The sequence below is a fragment of the Dipodomys merriami genome, unplaced genomic scaffold (genome assembly GCF_024711535.1).
Source record: "Dipodomys merriami isolate MVZ:Mamm:240054 unplaced genomic scaffold, mDipMer1.0.p SCAF_2, whole genome shotgun sequence".
Lineage (NCBI taxonomy): Eukaryota > Metazoa > Chordata > Mammalia > Rodentia > Heteromyidae > Dipodomys > Dipodomys merriami.
In genome coordinates, this window is record NW_027203381.1 from 38,811,980 (window position 1) to 38,833,160 (window position 21,181).

The following is a 21,181-nucleotide window of genomic DNA, read 5'->3' on the forward strand; positions in this document are numbered from 1 at the left end:
TTAGGAAGCCAATGGGCTTCATTAATTAACTGGTTTGATTGTTAGTTACTATTTTATGAATATTACGTTTCTCCAATTGAATCATATACTCTCTAGAGTAATTATTTTTTAGACTTCACTATGGTTCACATGGTGAACACACATAGAACCTCCCATTAAGTATTTAATAATTACTTGTAGAACTGTGTGGTGGATCACACACTGAACTGGTGCTGAGGCATTAATATAATTAACAATGGCCATCAAGCCTGGGATTTATGTTCATAAAACATCATTAATTTGAAGAATAGGTTGCATTTCTTTAACCCCATAAATTACAGCCCTTTAACACATTTAAAAGGTTCCTTCTTTTAAAGTGCACTTAAAAGAATTGATTTAACAAGTGGAAAGAATGTTCCTTACTTAAAAGAATTGATTTAACAAGTGGAAAGAATGTTCCTTAAAAGACATTTAATTTTTAGTGGAAATAATATTACCAAAGACATTGTGTTTGAATAATATGTTTGAATAACAGTTTGTTCATCTTCTCAAGACATGGGATTTTTTTTTCATAAAATGTTATGTAGCACTGAAAACCCAAACGATGGCTGTATGTGGTTGGAACTGGAAAGGAGATTTGTGCCGATGGTGTCCAGAGGCAAAGATGACCTTGAGTTGGAGAGAGGCACAGAATGTGGGTGGTACTCTTGAAGGTGAATTTCCCTGTGTGTTACAGCTCTAGGTTAGTGATCAGGGCAACCATTCAGATGGACAGACCCCTGCACCTCTGTGGCTTTCGTGACAAAGACAGGGATGTGGTTGACTTGGATATTCTTCAGACAGCCAAAAAATGATCTCCACACAGGGATCATCAATGTTTTCAAGTTTGCTGGAAGAGAAGAGGGGGAGGCACTCAGTCATACTGCCAAATGAATGCATGACAAGTTTTAATTTTATTAGAAAGAGCCAAAAGGACCCTCCTTCTCAGCCCACCAATCATTTCCTCCTTTCCACCAGGCATCTGATGCCCCACAACTATGATAAATGAACAGCAGGGCTGCTCTCGCGTCTGCAAAGAAGCTTCTGCCGCCCAAATCAATAGATAATAACTCTGAACTCTGCAGCTTCTTATGGGTCATGAAAGGCCTATAAAATTAACAACCAGACTATTTGGCAGGACATAAAATAGGGGAGAATGAAAAGGTTCTTGCTAGGCAAAATTCCAGTCCTGAACTTGACTGTCTCAATCTACCTGATTTTCCCATTCTGGGCTCACAATAACTCAGGGATCAGACTAAATGCCTAGGGAAATAGAGACCAGACTTTCAACCCCTTTCCTGATTCTTGGCCAATATTGGGTTTCTGGATTAATGCAACCTCTTAAGGGAGGTTATAGGCTTCTAGGAGGTTATAGGCTTCTCAGTTACAGGCTTGGGACAGGAGGAACACCGTGCTGTGGCCTGGATTACCACCAAGTTTCCCTGAATGTTGCCTCAAAGGCCTCACCATCTCCAATGTCCTGCCAGAGGCCACCCTGTCAATCCCAATGTACTGAGTATCATAGTGCTGGATTATGAGGAGAAGGTTGATGGTGGACACAGGATAATGGGTATAGAAGTCAGGGCCAGAGTTACCTGGGACACCTCCAATGTACAGTGGCCCATGGGTGCTGTTAGGTGTGAAGGTGAACTGTCCAGCTGTGTAGCTGTTATCTGAGTCCAGTTCCAAGTGCAGGATATGGTGTTTAATTGTGACTGGAATAAAAGAAGTAGGTTAGATCTATCACCAGAGGAGAGCTCTTCCCTTCCCACTGTTTTACCATTTACTCTCTCTAGGAACATTGCCACTGGTCCAATGGAGCTGCAGGCACAGGCATTATATGAGCCTTGGTATAAATTCCACTAACTTCTTAACACCACACAGTGTTAGGTGCTTCTGCATACATTGCTGAATTGAATCCCTAAAATGTATCTGTGTGGAAGACAGCATTGTTCACCTTTCCCAGGTAAGAGATGGTGTTCTCTGAGGACCTGATCAGATGGTGTGGTTCTCAGGAGCTAAGGTTCAAGCTCTGATGCCAAAAGTCATGCCTCCTTCACACCATTTTGGCTATTGTCCCAGAAGATGCAAAACTGACGCCAAAGATAGCACACACAAATCTGACCTTTGATATAAAAAGTTCCTTTTGGGTTGTGTTATAACAAAACTCAACGTGGTTTACTTTCAAAGTAGTGCTGGAAACCTCACTTTCTACAAAAGGTATTTTAGCTAATATAGGTTCAGCTATGTCTAAACTAATATCCATGAGTTATTACTAGTGTAACAGATTCTGAGAGGCAATGACTGCTCTTCACCATTGCTTTGACTCCCTTGTTTCATTAGCATTAGCATCATGTTGACAAAAATAACCCATAAGTATTTCACACATAGGGTCCTACTCATTTCATTTTCACAGCCCTAGGTGCTATGTACTATATTTAATCTCTATTTACAGATGCAGAAACAGGACATCAAGAGCCTTTATCCCAAGTGCCTAAGGAGAAGGGCAGAACTGAGATTTGACCTCTGTTGTTTCGTAGTTTCATAAGGTACTATGTTATAGTACTTCTTAGTTTGCTGGGCTCAAGAAACTCCTCCCAAGCCCCCAAACTCAGCATGCTATGGGCAATTGAAGGCAGCAGCCATCAATTAATCTCAACGCAGTTGGGATTGAGAATGGATGAGTAAACCTGCAGGTGCACTTGATAATAACTGGAAGAAAGGAAGTGGCTTAGGTCTGTTGCTAGAAGAGAGCCCTGGGCCAGGCATGATGGATGGATGGACTGAGGCTGTCCTTTGAGATAATCAAATCCAGACAGGAGGAAACTTTTTCCTGTGTGTATGTTCAGGTCCCGAGGCTCGAACTCAGGGCATGGGTGCTGTCTTTGGGCTCCTTTTGCTCAAGGCTGGCACTCTAACACTTGAGCCACAGCTCCACTTTTGGCTTTTTGGTGGTTAATTGGAAATGAGAGTTTCATAGACTTTCCTGCCTGGGCTGTCTTTGAACTGAGATTCTCAGATCTCAGCCTCTTGAGTAGTTAGAATTACAGGTGTGAGCCACCAGTGCCGGGCTTAAGATGTGTTTTTTTGTTCTCAGCTGGGAGGAGACTATTTTATCATATGAACAAAAGGCTAAAAGGGGTATCATACCTGCCACTGAGTGCCACTGTCCATCACACAGAGACTGCTTTGGTGTAACTGATGTCAAGGCCCCACCTGCCCCAATGTTTGCAGAGGCTGTGACCTGGAATACAATGCAATGAATATGAAACAGTAGCTCTGGTTGGAAGGATGTATAAAATGCTGACAGAGGCCTACACCCTGCTGCAAAGGTGAGTCAATTATAGCAATCCCATGACTGCACTGCATACAGAGGGTTCTCTCCCAAGACATTTAACTAACTACACATTGTGTCTGTGATGGGCAGGGAAGGGAAGGGGCCAGGGATATTAGGCAGTGGGCATAATTGGGAGCAGAATCCCACCTTCCCACTTTCTAGCCTCTAGGAGCTCCTCCAGGTTTTTCCATGGGTTGAATCAAGGTGAATGCAATGAGAAGACGAAAATAAGTCTGTTTATAAATAATTTATATTTGATTTGGGGCAAGCTATTCATAGGCAACTTCTGAGCCAAACAATGTCAATGCCATTATAAAGCTCAACGTCTTTGTCCTGTTTTCTTTACATCATTTCTTATCCACATGTAGTCACTGGAGACCCTCCCTAAAAATCTGCCAATATCCCCTGGCAAGCAGGAAGTTGCTAGAAGCTCCTCCAGATGATTGGAGACCTACACAGACACAATGGCTACCAGTACAGTAAAAAGCATTCTGCAGCCAGTCACCCATGGCTCATGACTATAATCCTAGCTACTTGGGAAGCTGAGATCTGAGGATCACAGTTTGAAGCCAGCCTGAGCAGGAAAGTCTGTGAGACTCTTATCTCCAATTAACTAGCAAGAAGCCAGAAGTGGAGGTGTGGCTGAAGAGGTAGAGCATCAATTAAGGGACAATGCTTAGGCCCTAAGTTTAAGCACATGCGCGTGGACGCATACACACACACACACACACACACAACCTAGAGATGGGCATGGGTTAGTGAGGCAGCATTTGTGTAGCGTGAGAGAGGCTCTGGGTTTCATCTCTAGCACTGAAAAAAGTATTCTAGGAGCTTGGGCTATTTTATTTACTTCTGGGACTTGTTACCCCCACATTTAATAAACTGCAGAAGGATAGAGATGAAAACAAATGGCTTAGCATCGATCCTTGACTTGAGGCCTTAGTTCCCTGAGGCTTTGTGAAAGAACTTGGAAACTTCTTTGAAAAAGAAAAAGACATAACTCAGTGGTTAGAAATACCAATGGGTCTGTGAGTGATGGAAAGGATGGGGCTGCAAAGAGTATAGGTAGAAAGGGACCTATGAGGAGACAAAGCAAAGCCAGAGCAGGACCACTGGCTGGCTTGACTGAACGGACTGCAGTACTGAATTGTGTAGAGAGAATCTGGGACTGGTGACGATGGATTCCATTGTGTGGGGAAATGGACATATCGTAGGGTCATGGGCCCTGGGGCCCTGGCTGTGGGGCCATGGGCACAATATGTCTTCGTGCAGACAACTGGTGAGAAAACATATCCCAGGAATCCTGGCCACTCCCCTTCTGAATAAAAGTAGGCATGCAACAAGGGTGATTGGGCAGGAGGGAAGATGAACATTTATGGGGCACTGGCAGTTTCTCTAGTCTTGGCATGAGAATAGGAGGATTATCTCCACATTTCATAGCTACTGAGACTAAGTCATAATTTACATAACTTCCCCAGTCCTTAATGTAGCTGGAATTTGGCCCAACTTGTTTTAAGATTTCTTGACTTACGGATGAAGAACAGAAAACAGGATGATAAAACTACTTGCTCAAGGAAGATATTGTTAGTCCTAAAGCCAACTCATTGAAACATAAACCTGGATTCCACTTTCTACCACAATTTATCCAGTAGGACCCAGAAGTAGAATCTGGTTCCCTCTCCCTGCCCCAGGTCATCAGGCCGCCACACACCTTTCCTGCCTCCATATACACACTCAGATGCGGTCCCAGCTGGCTTCCGAGGTGTATTAGGATTCCAGTGAGACTTCTTGGGCGAATGCTGAAAGCAAGCTTAAATTCTGGCCCCAACAACACAGGGTTAGCTTATAAAAGAAAGAAAGAAATCAGTTAATCATTGGAATTAAAAGACAGCCCTTAGAGTTCTTCAGACTGAAAAGATGAACTCTATATAAACTGCTCCTTACCCAAGACAATGTGGCCTCCTCCTTGGGAGAAGTAGATGCCTTTCTCCAAAGAGCCATCCATGCAGGGTAACACCCCAAAGCTTGAAGAAGGGGAATCCAAGGGTTTGAAATCCAACTGGAAGTTCTTCAGGCATCCCACGAAACTGCGTTGGGGGAGACTCTGCAACCAGACAGAAGAGAAAGAATTCTTGATGTACAGTTCCAAGAAATGCCTGGGCAGCCAAGGTAAAGGGTATGGCAGCTTTCCAGTCAGCAAGAATTCACATTTTCTTCTTTAGAGAGTCAGCTAGGTCTGACAGTTCCAGGTGGCTCTTTGTCCATAGCATAGAGTCAAGAAAACCCATATGCCAGAGGCTTGGCGTAGCTGGGTGAAGTTTGAAGGTGTCACCACCAGAGAGAATGGTGCATGTAGGAGGGCTGGGGTGGGAGAGGTTGCTAACTTGTGCCAGAAGAAACCCAAAAGGGTTGCCCTGACCCTGGCCTCCACACAGAGCTGCAATGGGGAACTTCTGTTTCAGTCCACAGAGCTCAGAGTCTCTTTGCAGGTACAAGCCCCTTCAAGGACTTCCTGAGCCCATGTGATAGTTTAATGCAGACAGCTGATCAAAAAATAAGGCCAACGTAGTACCCCAATACTAAAGTGTGAAACAGCCCCTTATATTGTTAGGCTCGGTGTATTTACTACCAACAAATCTCTAATGCTATGTAATTTAAAAACAAAACAAAACACTGTGGGCATCACCAGGGACCTGCCTGAAACTGGCCAATCACAGGGGTTCCTCACCTGGGCCCAGGGATGACTTCTGGGGATTTGTAGTAATAATGTCTTATATACCAGATGCTCTCTGAATGTACATTTTTATGGGGGAGGAAAAAAAAGGACCACAACACATTCCTAAAATTCTCAAAATGTTCCTAAAATTCTCAAAGATAAAACAAGTTTAAGGATCATTGAAAAAAAACTCCTAAATTATTATCCAGAACAAATGCTCAAGGACTATGGTCATCTTAAGAGAAAATGGTCCTTGGAGCAAAAGTAAACTGCTGAATGGCCTCATCATGAAATTCTGAGTTTAAAAATTGTTAATACCTTTGATGAAAGATCTGTATCTGTAACTCAAAAGAGATTTCCCCAGCATAGGCTGTCACTTGACTCTGAATTCGTAGGGGCTGGCTGGAGTTCCCAGAGTCAGAACCCCTGCTCCCCGGCATACTGTCAGGGTATTGATCCTTGCTGCCCTCCATAAGCCCGTTCATCAGTCTGTAGTACAACTAGAAGAGGTGGAACCCTTAGGAGGAGGGGCCTAAGAGGAGGATGTGAGGTCACTGGAGGCACATTCTTCAAGGGCATTATGGGACCTTGGCCCTTCTTCTCTGTCTTGCTCTCTTTTTGCTTCCTGGTGGTCACAGGTGAGCTGCATTGATCAATCACATGCTCTCCATCCTGATATTCTGCCTGGCTACAGGCCTAAAGCAATGGGGCCAAGCAACAATGACCTCAAACCTTGGAAACCTTTGAGCAAAAAAGATTAACTCCTTTTAAGTTTCTCTCGTATTTGGTCACAGAGAGGAAAAGTTGACTAACAGAGCCTACACTATGCAAGGGAGCTAATAATTGTTTCATACCCCCAGGCTGCAGAAAGGCTAGCAAAGAACCTTGGTTGTAACAGATATTGTAAATGAGTATTACTATTCACCATTGAGGAGAGGAGGCTGAATGTGATTAAAGTGGTCCAATGAATACTGAAATCGCGCCCTTGAGCAGCCACCCTGACCTGTGATTTCTTTGATGGAGGAAAGAGGTACAGAAGTTGAAGAAAAGTAAATATTAATGGTCTTCTTTAACACTTAAAAAGTTAAATGTGTATATTGAATATAATGTAACTTATCTATTACTTGTGACTTACATATATAAGTTACTATAAATAATAAACTGCTTGCTGAGGCTTTGACTCAAACCCTTGGGAAAAAACTTAAGTGGGCCTATGGGATTATCCAACCCAAGTTGGTAAAGAAGATTTGATTCAAATCATGTTCATTTCCAGGCCAGGATTTGAGTCTAGGCTCACTCCTGACTTACTGCAAACATACATCATACCAGAATGTGCCATCAGCTTTTGCGGAAAGGGGGAAAGCTACATCTAGGTACAGGACAGTTACCAGGCCTGAACTATTGGTAGGACCACTGTCTTAGCTCTGTGGAAGACAAGGGACATGTGGGAGGAGAGAGGCAGGTGTGTGAGGTGGGAGAGAGAGGGGGAGGGCAGGCCCAGAGCTGGCCTTAGGCTATAGTCCAGCAGAGTCTTTAAACTTGACAAGTCCAGCGAAATGTACTTCTCCTTGGAGACAGAGGAGTCTTTATTCTCTCCTAGCCCAGTATTCCCAAATTTGGTTCTTGAGATAATTTTGTCATTTCTGAACACTAAGTAGCACTGAAATGTATGTTCAGCTAAGTAAGTTCTTCGGTTTTCCTTTTGGTGCTGGGCATCCAACTTGGGGCCTTAAGCATGTCAAGAATGTATTTGCCACTAAGCTCCCCTCCCTCCTGCCCCATTCCCTTTCCATCCCTCTGGTTAGAAAAAAAGAGCAAACTGTAGCTTTGTGCTAGTATGTCTTAAATACCCCTGGATCACTTGGCAAGCTCTTTTTCTTTCTCCTTGTAAATGGATTGAGGCCTCACTGTCCCTCTAGACTTTAATCACATTTCATTTCCATGTAAGTATTTTTATAGTGACCCACTATTGTGACAAATGATATTGGATTTCTGCCTATGAAAAAGAGAGGCAAATCCTTTAAAGACAACATTTACATTCAACAGTGAATTGACAGTAGACTGAAGCAAATACTTTCACCACCTTTCGCAAAACTGATAAAAAAAAAATCACTAAAGCTTGAAATGCATTATCATAATACCAAATCTCATTAGGCCTGCAAGCTTCAGCCTGTACTCACATCCCTGGAAGAGGAGCTAGGAGACTCCTGTTTTCAGCCATAGAGAAGCTCCAGAGCCACTTCTTTGGACCCGATCCCTCAACCTGTCCTTTGCAAAGAAAGGCTCCGGACTTTCTTTTGGGGCTTGTGAACATTAGATTTTTTAAAAATCATTTAAAGTATGTTGAGTTTCTTTCAGCACTGGTATTTGAACTCAGGGACTTACACTTGCAAGGTAAGTCCTCTGCCACTTGAGTCACACTTCAAGTCCTTTCATGCTTTGGGTTATGTTTTATAGAGTCTCACTTTCTGCCTGGAGTGGCCTGGCATGGTGATCTTCCTCCCTGCATCTGCCCAGTATCTGGGATCTTGAATTTATGCCACCATATGCAGTCCAGCTTATTTGTTGAGATGAGGTCTCATTAACGTTTTACCTGGGCCAGCCTCAAACTGGGATCCTCCTGATCATTTTGAGATTCTTAGCTATCTCATGTAATTTTAATGCTTCTATTATAAGGTGAATTAATTGTTTTTTTTGGTGGTCCCAGCATTTGAACTTAGGACTTTGTGCTTGCTAGGTGAGCATTCTACTGCTGAGCCATACCTCTAGCTATTTTTTGTACTGGTTATTTTTTTAGGTAGGGTCTTGTTTCCTGTCCAAGTAGGCACCTGGATCATGATCTATCTATTTATGCTTTTCACGAAGCTAGGATGACAGGTGTGTATCAGTGTCCAGCTATTGGTCAAGAAGCGGTCTTATGTACTATTCTTCCCCAGGCTGCCTGCCATGCAGCTAGGATTATGAGTGTAAACCACTGGCACCAACCATGAGGTGAATTATTCTTATCCACATTTACCTTTGGCTTCCCTAATAGAGGTGATCCCAAGTAAACCTGGGCTATGGTGTTGATGGTAGAATTCCCAGGCAAGCTGCCCTGCTGGGCCGTCAGCCCATCCACAGCCAGGTGTCCCTTCCCTCCATCTTGCCCGAACACCACCTTCAGAAAAAAGATAATAAATGAATCAGTTTTACCTCTGATAATTGGTACAGCATTTTATCAGTCATCACAGGAAATTAAAACCAAAACCAAAGCTTTCTTCTCCTTCAGACAACTTTAAACAGGGGAGAGGAGGACTCTTGGTCCTACCTGTCAGGCAGAATAAGGCCCAGAGAACCATTTGGCCTCTGATAGGACTGACTGCCCAATACCATCTGCCTGTATTGATTCTCTCATAAGGCCAGTCAATGAGTTATAAATACCTAATGGCCTTTGGCAGACAAAAGGTTCTCTCCACCTCTGCTTTAAAAAATGAGAGAAGATTTTCTCTAGTTTGTTGTCATTCACCATTAATCTGTGAGACTATGTTAGATATTGGGCAAAATGAGATTAAAAAGGGAACTAAATGAAGTAAATAAGCAGATGTCTGGAAATTAAAACAAAGGATAAACAGCCAAAGAGATTAAGAGATGAAATCAAAGAGATGAAGAGATGAAGAGCATATAAAACCCTCCAAACAATCCCTCCCACATAGAGCTGGGATCACAGACACGCACTCCCATACCTAGTATGATTTGGAAATGAAGGTCACACTAATTCTTTTTTTTTTTTTTTAAAGGTGTGAGCTACTGTGCCTGGCACATATCTCAGATGCCTACCTCCCACCACCTCCACCACAGCCACCTTTAGACAAAGGCCATAAAATTCACATAGTTTCCCCACTTCTACTCTTGTATTGTGTGTCTGTGCCAGTACTGGAGTTTGAACTCAGGACTTAAACACGATCCCTGAGCTTCTTTGCTTGAGGTTAGTACTTTACCACTTGAGCCACAGCTCCCTTCCAATAACTTCCCAAGATGGTCATCCCAGCAAGAGGCCTTTTCTGATTACCTTGTCTAAAATAAGGTGCTGCTCTGCCATTTCCTAGCCTTGTTCCAGTGTTTTCTCCAACACCAGTATCCGACACTGATGAGGATTTTGTGTTTATATGCTTTAGGAGACTGGTTTGTGATTGTTGAATGACTAAATGAAAGCAACTTGTAAAGTCATTCTATTTCCTAGGCCTTCTAGTATATGGAAAGAATCTGAGGTGCCTTTGGGGAAGGGCTGGGGTGCTAGGTAGGTGAACATTTACCCTGGTGCTAAGGGGGAAGGCTCTGGGGTCCAGAGAGGGATCTTCAGGCCTGGAAACTTGCCCTGTAGGAAAAAAGGTCCAGGACGTAGAGAGGAGAGAAAGCGAGGAAGGAGGTGGCTCAGAGAAGTGGGGGGGGGGGTCACAGCTGCAGTGGGTAGCGCCCACGTGGACCAAGAAGCTAAAGCTCAGGACATCCAATCACACAAGCTCTCCCAGCCCACGTGCTTGCATCTGCCAGACTGTTGGGGTTACTGCTTTCAGCTATTCACATGGTGAATTCCATACCAAGAGGATCTGCAGGTTAGGCATCCTTCATCTGAAACACTGGCCTGGGATTTGGGTGGGTATTATTGTTGTTATTGTTGGAATTGAAATATTCATAATATGATATGTTGGGGAATGGAACCCAAATCTAAACACAAAATTCATTTATGTTTCATTTATGTGTACCTTATACTTGCTGTCTGATTTTTCTTTCTTTTTTTTTCTTCTCGGTACTAGTGTTTGAACTTAGGATTTCATTCTTGCTAGGCAGGTGCTCTGCCACTTGAACCACACTCCCTTGCCTTTCCCTTTGTTTTCTTTTAAGGTCTTAACTGGGACTCAAATTCAGTACCTGACACTTTTGTTCACTGACTAGTACTCTGCCAGCTAAGCCTTTTGTCTTTCTTTCTTTTTTAGTTTGTTCTTAGATAGGGTCTTATATTTTTTTCTGGGCTAGCCTTGTGCCTTTATCTTGCTACCTCTTCCACTTTCTAAGCATCTGGGATTCATGACCCACCATACCTGACCCTAAAAGTAATTTGGTACCATAGTTGTAGTGTTTATGTTTTGCCTGCTACTGATTACAAGAGGTGAGGTGTGGGATTTTCCACCTAGGGTGCCATGTCAGTCTTCAAAAAGTGGGAGGTTGCAGCATTTCAGAATTTGTTCTGGCAGTGCTGGAGGAGCCACTGATGGTCCCAGCCCTCACCGTGTGCCATTTCCCATTGTTGTATTTTGCTCTGCTCTTGAGCCTCAGTTTCTTTCCTTCTGCCCCCAAAGCAAAGACAAGGTGTCCTTTAGAGAGATAAAGAGCCATGAAGGAGTTCTTGGTGCCCGAGTGAAACAGCAGCCCTCTGGAAGATGTTGTCAGCATGTCCACAGCAAACTTTGACCTGCCAGGGGAGAGAGAGAAACAGTAATGAAGGGGAACAGAAGCCTGCAGTGTTTCTCTGCAGCTCTGCGCAAGGAGAGTAGGAGGGGAGCATGTCTTGACTTGTCAGCCTGTGCCTCTGTGGACTTCCAGAAGCCATCAGATTCCAGCTAGTCTCAGTCAGTTCTGTTGTACAGTTTACTGCACAGGGGACAATGCAGAACTTCTACCGCAAATTTAGCTAGCTCTGGTAAGTCCTAGCCTATGGCAGGAAGGAGCATATCTGGATCTTAATTGAAAAAACAATTTTTTTAAAGGCCAGTCATGGTCTCAGTCTCATTTTGGGAAAAAAAAAAAGCAGTACATACTATCTGAAAAGATAAAGTGAAAAAAGGGCTGGGGTATAGCTCAAGTGGCAAGGTGCTTTTACCTAGTAAGCATAAGACCTTGAATTCAAACCCTAGAAGCACCAAAGATTTTATGCTTAAACAGTGGTAAAATTCATATCACCCCCAATTTTCCATCTTAACCATTTGAAGTGTACAGTTAAGTAGTGTTAGGTTTTTAAGCCAATGTTTTAGACCAATCTCCAGAATGCTTTCCATCTTACATCCTCCATTCTTTCTATATTCAACAACACCTTTCAATCCCCACCCCCACCCCCACCCCCCAGCATCTGGCCACCTCCGTTCTACTTTGTCTCTAGGAATCACTGTTCTAGGCACCTCTGCCTAGTAGAAGCACACAGCATTTGTCTTTTTGTGACTGGCACATTTCCCTTAGTAGTGTCAACTGTTTAAAGCCAATGAATATGCATTGCATTTTGTGTATATTCCTGGAAAGAAAGTAGGAAAGGGAGTGGGGACAGCTTAAATAACAAGGAAGTGACTAAAGCACCTGTCAGATCTTTAACACAAAGGCACACAAGTCTACGTTCACCTTCTCCTGTCCTCCCCCCTCCCCACCTCTCCCCCATTCCCATCTTCCCCTTCATCTAGGACAGAACAGGAACTTAACAACAGTGTGAGTCAGAGACTGGAAGTTCATATGAGTTCGACTGCATGATGGTTGTGTATTGTATGCACAGCCAGCTAAGTCAGCTTTACTTTGAATAAAAACTCACATCTATCCCTTTGTGTACCCAACAAATATTTACTGAGTGTGTGGCAAAGATCTGGGCCAGACACTGGAAAATTCCATAGGCATTCATGTCTTTGTGTGTATGGAATATGGGAGCTCTGGGAAGTGCCTAAGGGTGCATCATGAATAGTAGAGATATGGGTAAAGCCAGACATCAGCATTCACACTCTGGGGTTATTGACATCTTCTTCATGCCTTCTCTTGGCAACCCTCTTGCCATATTGGAATCCCCACTGCAAAGGAACTGAGCTGGCCGGTGGTGTGGGGCCAGTACATGTCTCAGTAGGGGCCGAGAGCCAGGAGCTAAAGCCAGATATTTTTGACCCAGGGACAATTCCACCTCTGCAGAAAAGTATTGAAGGAATGGTTGACGCCTTTCTCTTCAAATCACCTGAAAATGACAAACCTTCTTTTCTACTTTCCATGGATGCAATTAATATTTCTGCTCATTCTCTCTTTTCCCAAAAGGAATGCAACTTGTTAGCATAAACAAAATGCCGTCACTAAAAATGTTCTTTCTGGCACTGAGGCCACTTAAAAGACCAATATTCCTTCCACTAATGAATCCAAGAGAGGAAAGGTGATTTGTTACAGAAATAAACAGCAACTCTGGGGGGAAAACAACAGTAAAACCCCCCAAAAGCCCAACAAGTCTTAATTTTTTAGCACACTGTCTATTCTCAATCAGGTCTGAGCTGACTGGAGTATTCCAGCTATCGGAGAACACCATGCCCCATCCCCCCATCCTAAAGCAGTGCTGACTTCACCAGTGACAGGTACCAGGGCTCCTGCCAGCTAGATTTCCCTGGGACAGAACTGCATCAGGGACAGGATAATCTAAAAGTACCTAGCGTTCCATAATTCCTGGGGAAGCTTGAACAGCACATGGCTGGTGGGACTGTCTCCAAACTGGAGGGCTCCCGGACTGGCCTGGGCCGTGGGAGGGGGTGAGCACATCTTCACTTCTTGCCTCACTTCCATACTCCTGGGCAAGGTCATTGGTGCATCCTGTATCAGCTGCATAGAAAGGAGTAAAATTAGAACAGTCAGTTCTTAGGGGAAGCATGAAGGAAGCTGGCCAACTACCATGCTCATTTTCACTCTTGATTGGAAGGGATACATTCTGTGGAGAAATAGAAGTCCAACACAATAGTTCCTTGGATGGGGGCAATTTCAACTATGGGCCCATCTATGAGCTGGTCAGTGACTAGCATGGGGTGTTGGGAGATGGGGGACAAAAAGAGAGCCAAAGCTCATTCTCAGCTCTCTGTCCCTCCCACAAGACAGACCTGCCCAGCCCCCATCAGTAGTGGCCAGTGTAGCTTTGACTTGGGGACCACTTACTTCCAGGAAGGTATAGCATAACTAGAAGGGAGAAAGGGGTCATTCCTTGGGGGAGACAAAGTCTTATGGGGCCTAAGTACCCCCTTTCTGCTTATTCTCTCTTTGAGGAGGATGTATGTTAGCCTGTATGACTCAAGTCTTTTTGGAAGTTGATAGCACCCTATCCTAGAGCATCAGAGAAACCACAGTGTCTCCTGAGATGCCAGCACATGGCCAACAGCATGAGGCAGCTGTGGCCAGCTGCTGGCACATGGAGCCACAAATCCACCATCTCTTCTTGTTGCTTATTCACTTGGGCCTCTGCAGCAGGGTCGGTCAGTGAAAGGAAGACAGGGAGCTTGCATCCTGTTTTTAGTGTTTCCGCATCAACTCATGAATTCAAACAAACCTATTTTGTGCTGGCGGATGCTTTCAGCTCTTTTTTATGCGGCATTAGTTGAACTCAGGCCCTTGCTAAGCAGGTACTCTACCACTTGAGCCACTCTACCTTACTGGCTATCATTTTGGTTCTGTTTTCTTGTTTGTTTTTGATAGGTAACAGCCCGGACTGTGATCCTCATATTTGTGTTACCCTGAATTGCTGGGATGACAGGGGTGCTGTTGCTTCCAGACACTGTGTTCTCTTGTTGCCAGGATGACAGGCATGAACCACTACACCCTGCCATTGGTTGACATAGTCTCAAATACTTTTTTTTTAATGACCAGGCTAGCCTTGAACCACATTTCCCCATTTCTCCCTCCCTAGTAGCTTTACTTAAACTTGCCTTACTTTGGAATTCTGAATAGGACCTATGTATTAATGCAGGGGAAAAAACCCAACAACAAAATATATAAATAAATATCAAACATGTTTAGAAAAATTGTAGGGAGAAACTGAATTCCCTCTTTTCTTCACTATAAAGCCCAGATTTTGAAGCAACACTCATTGATGGTGAAGGCCTATTGGCCAAAGTGAAAAAGAAGGTTTTTCCCTTGTGAAGGATTGGTTCCCTAAGGGGCCTATGATCTCGTCCTGGCCAATGAACCTATGGAAGGAACTAGAGACAGAGCTTCTGAGAGTAGTTGCTATCCTATAAGGGAGAAAAACCTGGGAGAATTTGTGTCTCTTGTGTTGGCCATCATCCAGTGAAGACAAAGATGGTTACAGAACCAGGCAGGAGGGAGCCAAGAAAACCGTGGGAGGCAGAGCACCATACAGATGTGCCAAGTCTCAAGTCCCTCCCACTCTGGGCTACTCCTTATGTGACATCTTTATCACTGTTGTTTATGTCATTTTGCAAGGACTTTTCTGGAACCAAGAGTTACAACATTCCTTCCAGATTAGGCCTTGCTCTGAATGTGCACTTAGCATCTGTATGTAAAGTATCCTTTGCTTGCCAGCAATTAAGTGGACATGTTCAATCACTCCCATCAGAAAAACATGTGAACTGCTTAAATTCAGAGCCAACCTTGGCTCTACTAAGAATAGAACCCAGCCTGAAGCCTACCTAGCACTCACTCCACCAGCTTCACTTGAACATTTTTGCTGAACAATTTTACCAGGATTTCTCCCCCCCCCCTCCCCCCCAGTCCTGGGGCTTGAACTCTGGGCCTGGATGCTGTCCCTGAGCTCCTTTTGCTCAAGGCTAGCACTCTACCACTTGAGCCATAGCTCCACATCTGGCTTTTTCTGCAATTAAAACCCTCCTTATCACTGTGACTAATAGATCTTCACCACTAATAAGTGTTGCTTCAAAATCTGGGCTCTATAGGTTTGATATTTATTTGTATATTTATTTGTTGGATTTTTTCTGCAGTAATACATCCTGTTCAGAATTCCAAAGCAAGTCAGGTTTCAGTAAAGCTACTTAGGCGGGAGAAATCTGCCTGAGCTGGCTTGAACCTTGACCATCAGATCTCAGCTTCCTGAATAGCCAGGATTTATAGGCATGAGCCACCAGTGCCCGGCTCTTCATTCTCTTAATGATGTTATCATTTCTCACAGAATCTAGGCTCCAAATCTTGGTCATCCTGAGCACTTACTTCCCTTTACATTATTTTCATGCCCTATGGTTCCTTGCTGGGATGTATTTGTTTTCATTCTCCTTTCCATTTCTAGTGTCTCAACCCCCACTCTCTTGGCTAAACTATTGCAGTAGTAATACGCCAGTTTGACTCTAGATTTTTCCTATACCAAACAACCCCATAGGTTACTGCCAGTTTAATAAGTTTTAATCTTTTAAGCAGCTTAAAGCATTCCTTTCAATGACTTTCACTGACTGCAGAAAGACACTCAAGATATGTAAGCTACTTGCCTTCTATGTAAGACTTGCCTTATCCCACATCAGTGTATGCTTGAATTGCCTCTCTTTGGTTTCCTTACTCTACCAAACTTCCCACTGTTCATCAAGTCTTCCCAGACTAAGAGGCTTGAAAGCACATCGAAGCCTCAGGTTTGAATTCTGGCATTTCTGTCTACTGAATGAGGGCTCTTGGAAATGTTTTAAAAATCCCATCTGAAACTCAATTTCTAGACCTGCAGAGTTAGCATTTTATTCTGTTCTGTAAGACACAAGAGCCTTGGGAAGGTCTTGACATGCATGCCAAGGGTCTGTACCTGAGCCCACCCACAGCCTGCCTCCCAGCTTTGGGCCTTCCTCATAGAGTATCAATGTCCAGCCATCTGCAAGGAGAGCGATCGCCTTCAGAAAAAAATCTCTGATTGCCATGGCAGGAAGAGTCCCGCTGTACCACCCTGTAGCATGTCACATCCTTTCATTTAGCTTCTTGTGTGTGTGTGTGTGTGTGTGTGTGTGTGTGTGTGTGTGTGTGTGTGTGTGTGTGTGTGTGTGTGTGTGTGTGTGTGTGTGTGTGTGTGCGCACACACAGATATTTAATCCTTCCAATGACATCATAAGAGATTACCATTACTTTCTTTCCCTCAGAGCATATAGACCCACAGAGAGACTAATAATCTTTCCAGTGTGCATATATACTCAGTGATGATGACTGCTGTGAACCTGGGAAACTGGGCTCCTGAGTCTGATATTTGATCACAGTTGCATTCTCTCAGCTACTGTGGATGCAGGACTAAATTCTTCTGTCTAGTCTGGAGCTTACCCATAGAGGGAAAATTCAAACATGTCTTCACTGATATCTCCCTCAGCAAGATCCCTGGCCCCTCTCTCTCTGCCAAGGCTCCCCCCCTCCACCCCCCACCAATAGTTTCGCACCAGTTCCCTCCACTTGGCTGCTACCACAGGTACCTGTCACTCAATATGCCACACACTCCATTCCCTCTTTTTCTCTCCAAATACTTGTCATCCCGTCTCCATGGAGCTTTCAACAGCTCCCTCACCCCACAACCCAGAGTGGATGCCTCAGGATTCTCTTGCTGGTCTCTCAAATCTAATTACTGTCTGGGTGGAACATATTCTATCTTCTAAATGGCTTTAGACCTCATTAATTTCTCCCTCAACTTCCACTGTCACCATGCTGACTGTGTCTCAGTAACTATCAGTCTTACTGTGAAGAAAATGAATGGTTACCTTCATTTCTAAAGGGAAATGAATTCTATAGATGCTCTTCTCACATAAGTAAAAACCCTAAGGATTCAGAACTGTAGTTTTCTTAATAGTACAAAGCATTTCTCTCCTTCCTTCTTCCTTTTTTTCTCTTTTCTCTTCCTTCTTTCCTGTCCCTTCCTTCCTCCCTCCCTCCTTCCCTTTCTTCCCTCTTTCTCATACCTCCTCCCCCACCCCCAGCCCCTTGTGCAGGTACCAAAGCTAGAGCTCAGGGCCTTGTGCTCTTGCTCAGCTTGCTTGCTCATCAGGCACTCTACCACTTAAGCCACACCTCCAGTCCAACAAAACATTATCTAGCCCTGCTCCCTTAAACCATTGCACAGCAGGGAAATAGTGGCAAGGTGATCACCATGTTGCTGATGTAAAAAGTGTGTTAGGCAGGAGTAACTTGCTTTCAAGGGGCTAGGGCTCCTGGGTTGGAATTCTACCTCTACCTTCCACCTGCATGAACTTGGGAAAATATCTCCCCTATCTGGATTGTAGCATCTTTTTCTCTAAGGTGTGGCCAGTGATGGTACTCAGCACACAAGGTTAAGGATTAAGAAAATCCATTTGGTGGGCTTAGTACAGGGTTGGTCAGTGCTATCAATTACTCTTATTGATAGGAAAGTCACACTGTTAACTTTAGGAAGAGCAAGAAATTCCTTAAGTGCTAACTTCTTCAGTCCATGCCCGCGCTTTCTCTCCTCCACACTAGGGATGCCATTTCTTTTTAGTCTAAGTGTGTATGGCACCTTAGAATCATCTGGAAAGCTTTGGAAACTATTGCACCCAAGCCTACTCCAGGAAATTTTTGGCCTGATCGGGTCAGAAGCCCCTCATGCATTTCAAAGTTCCGTGGGTATTTCTAATGAGAAGTCAAGGTTATGCCACATTGATTTTGGCGCGTGCGTGCGTGCGTGCGTGCGTGCGTGCGTGTGTGTGTGTGTGTGTGTGTGTGTGTGCAGGGCAGAAGGGACAACTGTGAGTAGATGTGGAAAAGACCCCTGTATTCTAGAGAAAAATCACCGGACCTGCTATAGACATGGTGTAATATCAGCTACAGAAATCCAGAAATCTGAGTTAAGATTTTGTTAGCAGTTGTGCAGATAGATTTAGGGGCGATGATTTATGTTTGGAGAAGGAGCGGTTCTATCCCTTTACATGGATACTTTCATATATGAAAATGAAATGATGTAGTTTGTTGAGATCAGTTTAGGAAGAGAGGAGGAAGAAGGGGGTGATGGTGAGGGAGAGTAGTGGAGGGAAGACTAATCAAGGTACATTGTATGTATGTATGCATGCATGCATGTATGCAATATGGGCACATCAAAATGAAACCCCATTGTAACAACTAATTGAAACTAAAAAAAAAAAAATGAAGAAAAAAGTGTTTAATCACTATTAACATTTAGATAGTTTCAGAAAAAAGCCCTCTAGAAAACCACAAGGAACATATCTAAACAGCTAAGATCACCCAGCCCCTCTGCTGGATGAGCTAAAACTGTGCTCATTAAAATCTCATTATAACACTAAATTTTCCTATCCATTAGTTTTGAACATGTGCTATATGAAGCACCATCTTCAACTGCGCAGGCCCAGAGAAGTACCGCCCCCTACAGGTGATGTGGAGTATTTCTTTATTCTCTTGGTAGAGTTCTGGGAATTTCACTTCCTTGCTGCAAATAACAGACGTTGCTTTACTCTTTTATCTCCTGGTTTGAGTCACTCAAAATGAGTCACTCTTAGCATCATTATGGTTCTACTTGTTCTGCGACAGCAAAAACTGCCAAATTTTTATCAAGACACAAAATAAAAAGGCTGAAAAGAAACTAAATTTGTCATTCTGGTATGATTCAATTGTTGAAAGGCACCAGTGTCTCCTCCTGAAGCCACCGACCTGACCATCATGGGTCATGTGATCTTTCTCTTCCTTCCTTACCACCTCCCACCAGGCAGCAGGGATAAGGAAAACTCAGGTAAGGCTTTGATGCTTACCTGGTTGATGTTGAAAGTCTTAGCTTTGTTGTACCTTGCAGAATCTCTAAATAACATCAGGAAAGGTGGCTTGTTTAAACTGCAGCCTCCCAGGGATGCTTCTCTCTTGGTAGATTTACTGGCGAAGTCGAGGACTTCAGGACTCTCTAATAACCTAGAACGAGGGCAGAAATAAAAGCTGCCTTCAATGATCATCCATGGAGCAGCTGGACCTGTTGTTGGTCCATGGAGGGAGCTCATCCTCAAAATCACATTTTCACCATCATGGTTCCTACCTGCATGTCACCACTAAGCTGCAGAAGGGCTAAGAGACTTCTGTTAACCTGTAATATTGTAGGGCTATGGCAAGGCCTGAGTTCTTGTTCTTTACAGTGAGTGTCATATAAAAACATGACAATCAAATATGCATAGTGGAGGAAGGTGGATACTGGGTGAGACATACTGATACAGACTGCCAGGAAACCTCAGAGGTGATGTATGGGAGGATTCACTTGACTGTGTTTGAGTAGGAAAGTCTCACTGGAAAAGCTCATGGTGGTCATTTGAGCTTCAAGATGGCAGATGGATGCCCCTAACCACCTCTCTATCTTCTCCATCCCTCCTACTTCATAATCTGATGAACAAAGATGCTGCCTAGATCAGGTGCAGCATGAGTGGTCTGAACCTTTTCTTGGCCATGGGGAAGGGTGGGAGGGATGATCGCACCATCGAGACAGGCAGCCTGAGGTTTCACAGCCAGAACCAGGATCCCTCTCTACCCCAGAAAGGCCATGAGCTCTGATCTTAAACAAATCATTTTGAATCAGAGGAAAACATTTAAAAGTTTCTGTGCATGTAAACACTAAGCTCTACTCTCTCGACTGGAAGCCATATTCATACTGGGTGATTTGGTTTCCTAGCATTGTGCTGGTCCATGCGATCTTTTGCTCTTGAAACTGAAAATAGCTAATCAATTGTGCAATCACGATTAAAATAAAACTTTAGCTAGGCACAAGTGGCTTTTGCCTATAACCCTAGCTACTCATAAGGCTGAGATATGAGGATAGTGATTCAAAGCCAACCCAGGCAGGAAAGCCAGTGAGAATTATCTCCAATTAACTACCAAAAAGCTTGAAGTGGAGCTGTGGTTCAAGAGGTGGAGTTCCAACCTTGAGGTAAAAAGCTAAGATTAAATCCAGGACCTAACTTCAAGCCCTAGTACCAGCACACACCAAAAAAAAGTAAAAGAGGGGCTGGGAAGGTGGCTCAGTGGTAGAGCGCTTGCTTTACATGCTCGAGGCCCTGGGTTCAATTCCTCAGCACCACATAAGCAAAAAGAAAAAAGCCGGAAGTGGCGCTGTGGCTCAAGTTGTAGAGCGCTAGCCTTGAGCTGAAGAGCTGAGGGACAGTGCCCAGGCCCAGAGTTCAGGCCCCACGACCGGACCCCCCCCCAAAAAAAAAAAGTAAAAGAAGGAAACTTTGGAATGAATAATCTTAAGGCCATAATTTGAAATGCACAATCACGGCAAAAACCAAACCATTTAAATAGGGGTACAGGTGGAGTCATTGCAACAATGATATGTACAAGTTGTAATGTTGTTGAAAAATGAACTTTACAACTTTAGCTGGGCAGGGTGGGGTGGGGGGTTGAGGGGAAGTGGGGAGATGGGAAGGGATGGG

The 21,181-nt window shown here is 43.9% G+C and overlaps 1 protein-coding gene across 3 annotated transcripts in view; it reads right to left on the bottom strand.

Annotated features, from left to right (window-relative positions):
- Positions 1–447: 447 nt before the first annotated feature.
- The window catches only part of Lama3 (laminin subunit alpha 3), a 221,658-nt gene continuing 200,924 nt past the window's right edge, over positions 448–21,181 (bottom strand). For all 3 annotated transcript variants that reach the window (XM_070029434.1, XM_070029433.1, XM_070029435.1), the window contains 9 exons: positions 19,523–19,676; positions 13,486–13,655; positions 11,337–11,520; positions 9,088–9,228; positions 5,300–5,459; positions 5,067–5,197; positions 3,169–3,262; positions 1,614–1,733; positions 448–868 (listed from right to left, as the gene is read on the bottom strand). In XM_070029434.1, the coding sequence (XP_069885535.1) occupies positions 723–868; positions 1,614–1,733; positions 3,169–3,262; positions 5,067–5,197; positions 5,300–5,459; positions 9,088–9,228; positions 11,337–11,520; positions 13,486–13,655; positions 19,523–19,676 (1,300 nt within the window). In that variant the 3' untranslated portion in view covers positions 448–722. The remainder of the gene's footprint in view (positions 869–1,613; positions 1,734–3,168; positions 3,263–5,066; positions 5,198–5,299; positions 5,460–9,087; positions 9,229–11,336; positions 11,521–13,485; positions 13,656–19,522; positions 19,677–21,181) is intronic.